Source organism: Grus americana, unplaced genomic scaffold, assembly GCF_028858705.1.
Source record: "Grus americana isolate bGruAme1 unplaced genomic scaffold, bGruAme1.mat scaffold_323, whole genome shotgun sequence".
NCBI lineage: Eukaryota > Metazoa > Chordata > Aves > Gruiformes > Gruidae > Grus > Grus americana.
In genome coordinates, this window is record NW_026561603.1 from 26926 (window position 1) to 34462 (window position 7537).

Consider the following 7537-nt stretch of genomic DNA (forward strand, 5'->3'; position numbering starts at 1 on the left):
CAAGGCACCTGCAGGGGCAGGGACAGGGATGGCGACAGTGATGGGAACAGGGACAGGGACAGTGGGGGGACAGGAGAGGGATGGGGACATGCAGGAACCTACAGGGATGACACTGGGCTGAGGGAGAGGGTCAGGGATGGGGCCAGGACACCTGTGGGGACAGGGACAGGACAGTGACGGGGACGGGGACGGGGACAGGGACAGGGGGTGGCCTGTGACCTGTGTGACCACCACGTGGTCCAGCCCCAGGTGGTTGTACCCCATGGACCAGGCCACCACCTTGAGGACAGGGTGGCAGTGAGGTGACATCACTGGGGAAACCCCCCAGGGTGGCAGGGACCTGCCTAGGGACACCTCTCTTACCTTGCTGAGCAGCAGCAGAGGGATGGGCACAGGGTGGCCAGGGCACATCCCGCATCGCTGTGAGAGTTCACAGGTCATGTGAAAGGGCATGTTTTGGGGTGAATTTAGGGGATTTGGGAGGTTCTGGGGGGGGTCATACTGGTGAGGAAGGTGACGGTGCGAACGGGCTGGCAGAGGGGTGCGGGGCCAAGTGGGCCACATCCAGCTGCAGGTTGTACACCTTGTTTATCTTTGAGATGGCACGGTATTTCCAAATGATCTTCCTTTGAAGCAAGAATGAAATTCTACCCTGCAGCATCAGATTTGTTGTGAAATTGTCTGAGCAGCCAGGCATCAGGTTAGGAAAGCTAAAGCCCTGATAGGATTGAATCTGGCAAAGGACACCAAGGCTGGGCGGAGGATGGATTGAGAGCAGCCCTGAGGAGAAGGACTTGGGTGTGTTGGTGGATGAGAAGCTCAACATGAGCCAGCTGTGTGCACTCACAGCCCAGAAAGCCAACCGTGTCCTGGGCTGCATCAACAGCAGCGTGACCAGCAGGTCGAGGGAGGAGACACCCCCCCCACACACTCTGCTCTCATGAGACCCCCCCCTGCAGTACCACGTCCAGCTCTGGGGTCCCCAGGACAAGAAGGACATGGAGCTGTTGAAGCAAGTCGAGAGGAGGCCACGAAGATGATCAAAGGGCTGGAGCACCTCTGCTATGCAGACAGACTGAGAGACTTGGGGCTGTTGAGCCTGGAGAAGAGAAGGCTCTGGGGAGACCTAATAGCAGCATTCCAGTCCCTAAAGGGGCTACAGGAAAGATGATGAGGGACTGTTTATGAGGGAGTGTAGTGACAGGACAAGGGGTAATGGGTTTAAGCTGAAGGAAGGTCGATTTAGATTAGATGTTAGTAAGAAATTCTTTACTGTTAGAGTGGTGAGGTACTGGAAGAGGTTGCCCAGAGAGGTTGTGGAGGCCCCATCCCTGGAAGTGTTTAAGGCCAGGTTGCATGAGGCTTTGGGCAAGCTGGTCTAGTGGAGGGTGTCCCTGCCCGCAGCAGGGGGGTTGGAACTAGATGATCTTTGAGATCCCTTCCAACCCAAACCATTCTATGATGATTCGATGATGATGAGGAGGTACAGGTGTGGGACACCACAGGACGATGGCCTGCAGTGGAGAGGATAGAGGGATGACGAAAGTCTGAAAAACGCCCAACAGAGATGAACTCTTTCTCCCCTTGGCTATGGCTGTTGTCTCTGCCACTGATGCCTATGGGGGAGCACCTCATCCTTACAGCACTAGAGTCTCATGGCCTCCCCTTCCCCACCCAGGAGCCTGGGAGGTGTTGGACTGTGGTCCTGCCCTTGACATTGCCCATCCCCACATCAGACTGCCCCAGGAAGAGCCCTGAGCAATGTGTGAGGGACAGGATCTCCCTTCCCAGGGGCTGGGGGTCACAGCTTGTCCCTTTGACTTGATACAGACATCCAGGATTACTCAGAATCTCTTCCACTTTTACATTGCCTTTGTCTACCTGTCATCTCTGCCTCCAGCTTTCTGCTCTAACCAGCCCCTGGGGAGGCTTTGTCAGTAATGGTCCTCAGTGGGACCTGTTAACACTCCAAGAAACTTTGGAGTTTGCATCTGACTTGGACTTCTGGAGAGGTTTCTTCAATTTCCTCTCAGTGTCTGAGGTTCAGGGACCAAACCCACCCTCAGAGGGGTCATTAAAATGCCTTGGGCTGGTCCTCTGCTGCTGATCTGAGCTGGGCTCCTGGGATGGAGGGAGCTCATGGCAAGCGGGCAGCGCTGCAGAGAGACAGCTCTGCCCAGGAGCAGCTCCTCTGCAAAGCGCAGCAGGGCTGAGGGCACTGCCTGCCGGCAGCGAGGGGAAGAGAACGGCCAACGGCAGATGGGCCTGGGAGGATGCTGAGAGCTCAAAAGAGGAGAAATCTTCACGGCCCTTGACACAGTAAGTCTCTGGGTGCAGGCCAATGCAGCTGCAGTTCGTGGAGGGATCTCCTAAAGCTCGCATAACCCACAGCCTATGGGATCTCTCTCTTCTACAGAGGAGGAGGACGTGCTCCAGAGCAGGGTTTTCCTGCTGCACCATCAGAGGGACAGGGCATGAGAGGGACAGGGACGGCTGCAGGGTGTGAAGGTGGGTGTACAGCCCAGGGGTGCCCAGGACTGTTCTTCAGAGCAGGGTCTCTGTGCCCCAGGGGTCTCATGTGCCATGACAGGGACTCTGCCGCCTGCCAGGGTCAGCACTCAGCCTGACCAGGGAGCTCCCCACGGCGTTACACACCATGGAGAAGGAGTGGGTGGAAGAAGTGACCCCCAACAGGGTAGGAGCCTTCTGATATTGATTGAGAGGGTGCTGTGTAGGCAGGGCTGGTTAGTGCTCCAGATCACCACGAGGAAAATGGCGGAGGCAGCATTTCAAGAGGAAGGTCAAGGCAGGGACTACCTTCTCAGCTTTCTTCTAAGGGACAGGGGAGAGGAGCTGTCAAGTTTGAAGAAGTCACCGAGACTCCTGAACCCTTACACTGAGGGATCAACACAGCTGCCAGAAGCCTCCTAAGTGCCTTCACCCACTCCTCTACCAGCAGACAGCACCACCATCACCTTTGCTTGCAGCATCAGTGCTTCTCTGACCTACTCCTGCGGAGCTGCTAACAGGGAGGTGCCCTGGGCAGAGCCCTGCTGCCAGGAGGTGTCTTCAGGGCAGAGCTGAGCACAGAGCAGGTGGGATGGGGTCTGTGAGCACTGACAGGGAGGAGACTTGGAGACAGAGAAACGGCTCCCGGCAGGGACAACTCCAGGGAGCAGAGAGCCAGGCCACCCCTCGGCATCACTCTCTGCTCAGCTGCTTAGAGAAAGAGAGAAGAGCTTGGAGAAATGGACTTTGAAACTGAATTCTTCCGAGCTCAAAAACATCCAGTTTCTTCTTCAAGTATATTGTGCGTGAGATCACCTCTGATGAAGAAAGGTGCAATAACCACAGGGCACCTGCGTGGTGACCATCAGGTCACTTGTGGGCAGACCAGCTCTCCTGACTCTGCATTAGGGATCAGGGAGCCCTTTTGTCCCTGAGGGCTCACCAGTGTCCAGGCTGAGAGCAAGGTCAAAGATGAGGATTTCTGCCCCTTCAGAGAAAGTGCCCTCACTCAGCAGCACAAACGTGAGCTCATAAAGAGGATTTAAATAAAGTTCCCCCCCTGACAGGAAAGAGAAGTAAATTTGAAGGGAATCTTAGGGAAAGAGCATAGGACAGGCTTAAAGTCGTCTGCCCTAACTTGTCAATGTCTTGCTGTCTTTCAACAGCCCCCCAAGCCCAGAGTGAACAAATGTCCAATGACATCTCCATCACTGAATTCCTCCTCCTGGCATTCGCAGACACACGGGAGCTGCAGCTCTTGCACTTCTGGCTCTTCCTGGGCATCTATCTGGCTGCCCTCCTGGGAAACGGCCTCATCATCACTGCCATAGCCTGTGACCACCACCTCCACACCCCCATGTACTTCTTCCTCCTCAACCTCTCCCTCCTCGACCTGGGATCCATCTCCACCACTCTCCCCAAAGCCACGGCCAATTCCCTCTGGGACACCAGGGCCATCTCCTACGCAGGATGTGCTGCCCAGCTCTTTTTCTTTCTCTTCTTTATTGTAGGGGAGTATTGTCTTCTCACTGTCATGGCCTATGACCGCTACATTGCCATCTGCAAACCCCTGCACTACGGGACCCTCCTGGGCAGCAGAGCTTGTGCCCACATGGCAGCAGCTGCCTGGGGCAGTGGGTTTCTCACTGCTCTGCACACGGCCAATACATTTTCCCTACCCCTCTGCCACGGCAATGCTGTGGACCAGTTCTTCTGTGAAATCCCCCAGATCCTCAAGCTCTCCTGCTCAGATGCCTACCTCAGGGAAGCTGGGCTAATTGTGGTTAGTGTCTGTTTAGCCTTTGGGTGTTTTGTTTTCATTGTGGTGTCCTATGTGCAGATCTTCAGGGCCGTGCTGAGGATCCCCTCTGAGCAGGGACGGCACAAAGCCTTTTCCACATGCCTCCCTCACCTGGCCATGGTCTCCTTGTTTATCAGCACTGGCATGTTTGTCTACCTGAAGCCCCTGTCTGTCTCCTCTGCAACCCTGGATCTGGTGGTGTCAGTTCTGTACTCGGTGGTGCCTCCAGCCATGAATCCTCTCATCTACAGCATTAAGAACCAGGAGCTCAAGGATGCACTGTGGAAACTGAGGACTGGATGATTTTCAGAAGCAATAAACTGTTCATCATCATCTGCATATCACTCATAATATAACTCATTGCAGCCCCAACCTGTCTTCTGAAGTTTCTGTTGCTTTTGTTTTGGGGGGGGAATTTCATTTTTTCTTTTGTTTTACTGATGACAATGTGGTCCACAAAGCAATGTCATTATTCATCCCTCTTCTGCATCAGGATCTACCTTTCCTGTGTGATCCAGAGAGTGTGTTAATGAGAAGCAAGACTGTCTGTACATTTAAAGAAATCAAAGGACCCTGCAGTGACTGGTTTGTTTGAGATCCTTCCTGAGAGACCTTTCTGGAGCTGCAGGGCAGTGCCTGTGTGCACAGGTGGAGGGGAAAAGAGTCCCAGCACAGGAGCACTGCCAAGCAGCACCAGCGCTTGGTCTTTCCTGAGCTGCTCTCTTTTCACTTCCACACTCTCTTTCTGAGCTCTTCTTTTGGTGCAAGGCCTGAGAGCACTGGCAGCTTGGTCAGAGTCCTGCTGCGTGGCAGTCCTGTGATCATAGGCAGGGACAGGCAATGGGCACTACTATGACAGAGTTTGCCCCCATAACAGTGTTTCCGTCAGACAAGGGGACCTCCTGAGGCAGTGCCTGAAGGCGTAGGTCTTCCTTCAAAGTGGCTGTCCAGAACAAGCGCAAGAAAGTGCCCTGGTGAGGAAAACACCAGTGAACAGACCAAGTGTTTGAATGTGCGGGGTGAGGGAACGCAGCAGTGTCCTCGCACAGCCAGTCCTCCTGGGATAGCCTTGAAGGACCAGCAGAGCAGGGTCTGGTCTGTGCCTGTGGTCACTGGACACCCCAAGGAAAGTGCCCCAGGGCAATCATCACAGGCCAGCCCCTTGCAACCACCATTCCCAACACTGGCTTCTCACTCCAGCTCAGAGAGGTGGTTTGTCCCTCCTGTTCAGAAGGAGGACACTGCATGACTAGGTCAGAAGTCCACGTCTACATTTTACAGACGAGATAGAAGCATGCACATCATGTGCATGTGGGGACATGAACCTGAGTGAGCATGAATGCCATCAGCTGTTCCTCAGAGGTGCCATGAAGGCTTGTGGGACAGACAGTGTCTTGAGGTCACTTCACTGTGAGAGTAACTTCCCCTGGGAAACCACCTGAATGCAGCACTGGGATGGGCCTCCTTGGACCTAAGTCCCGGTGTCCATTCCTCATGCCGTGGGGCATCTCAGATGAGTGCAGGGCAGGGCGACACACTGCAGGGCTGAGGTGCCTCCCAGCCTCCTCCCGGAGTGGCAACAAGAGGCCAGAGAGACACTGTGACTGCTGCGATGCACTGCCTCTGTGTCTGCAAGGGAAGGACTCGTGGCTCTGAAGACCCCTGTGTATATGAGGAGTCAATGAGGCCAACTCAGGTGCGGACATCTCACAGGGCCTTGACGTTTCTATTTGTGACTGCAGGAACAACCCCCAACTTCCCCTTGAGATTCCTCTCACCCGCCTTGGACAGGCTCATTGCAAATACTCCTGTCTGCTCGCGTCACCCTTTCTGGATTGTGCCCTCAAATGTGTCAGAGCAATCAGAGAGGTTTTGGGATCCTCAGAAAAGGCAGACATCAAACATTTCTTCAAGAAGGGCAAGAAGGAGGACTGGGAGAATTACAGGCTGGTCAACCTCACCTTAGTCCCTGAGAAGGTGATGGGCCAAATACACCTGCAGGGATTTACAGGCACTTGAAGGAGAAGGAAGGGACTGCCGAACCCATATGGGTAGGGGCAAGAAGGGCATGTTTCATACCTGGACCTTAGCAAGGGCTTTGACATGGTCTCCATAGTCTCCCTATAGTCGGATTGGGCCAACCCTGTTGAATGTCTTTATTAACTCCCTGTATAATGTGACAGAGGGCATTTTCAGCTCCTTTGTGGATGATGCCAAACTGGGCAGAGCCTCTGAGCGACCTCATCAGGTTAACCCTGCCTTGAGCAGGATAGCCGGACAAGAGGAACTTCAGGGCTCTCTTCCAACCTGAGTTATTTGATGATTCCATGAGTCTCTCCCTTGGAGAGCTTTTGGAGACAGAATCGACAGAGGAAGAAGACAAAACAAAGAGGCCGAAGTAGAGATAGAAAATGCAGCAGTAGAAATACAGCAGTTCCTCTGAGGAACATTTCTCCACTCAAATTGTTGGTAGGAAATCTACTGGATAAATTTGATGAAAGCAGCTTACTTTTACCTGCTCAGGTACTGGGCCACAAAGAGGGTGATGGTTGGGTATGGTATGATGTGGTCAATTGTGTATAAGTACCTCATAATCCAGTAGGAAGCAAATGGGGAGGTGAGGTCAGTTCTGCCTCTGGAGGTGATAGGCCAGCAGCAGGAATGTGGCTGAGAAAGGGACTCTGAGGTCACTTCATTCTGAAATAGCTGACAGGCCAGACCTTGGCCCATGGCTGGGATATGTGCTTTAAAGCTCACATCTGCCAGCATCTCTGACAGGCCAGCAGAAGGCACCTGGTTGGCACATTGTCTGTGAGATCCCATCTGAAGAAGGATCTAGGCTCCCTCCAGGAAGGGGGCTTATATCTTGGTGGTCATGTCTGTTCTGCCTGAGAACATGATGGGACAGCAGCAGGCACACGGCTTGGTCGTGTCTATCTGAGAAGCTGAAAGGCTAGCAGCCTTGGGAGATCATGGTGAGGTTACTTCTGCCTGGTCAGGTGAAAGGCCTCAAGAAGACTGGTGGGTTGGGATGCCTGCCTGAAGGGTTGTTTCTCAGATGGTGGAGCTTTCCTTGGAGGTAGGAAACAACAGGAGAGAGAAACGCTGCCACACAGTGCAGCGTGGAAGGTGGAGACTAGACATGAGGAGGAAGAACTGTCACTCCAAGGGTAGTGCTGTGGTACAAGAAGTCATCCAGAAGGAGTATGAGATCAGTCCATCTCTTTG

The 7537-nt window shown here is 53.7% G+C and overlaps 1 protein-coding gene across 1 annotated transcript; it reads left to right on the forward strand.

Moving 5' to 3' along the window:
* Positions 1 to 3697: 3697 nt before the first annotated feature.
* Positions 3698 to 4612, forward strand: LOC129200572 (olfactory receptor 14A16-like). The gene has a single exon (XM_054811889.1). It carries the CDS (start codon positions 3698 to 3700, stop codon positions 4610 to 4612), a length of 915 nt encoding a protein of 304 aa, XP_054667864.1.
* Positions 4613 to 7537: the final 2925 nt, after the last annotated feature.

What these genes read in the sequence shown, in the direction of transcription:
- LOC129200572 (XM_054811889.1), top strand. Translation starts at nt 3,698, where the DNA reads ATGTCCAATGACATCTCCATCACTGAATTCCTCCTCCTGGCATTCGCA.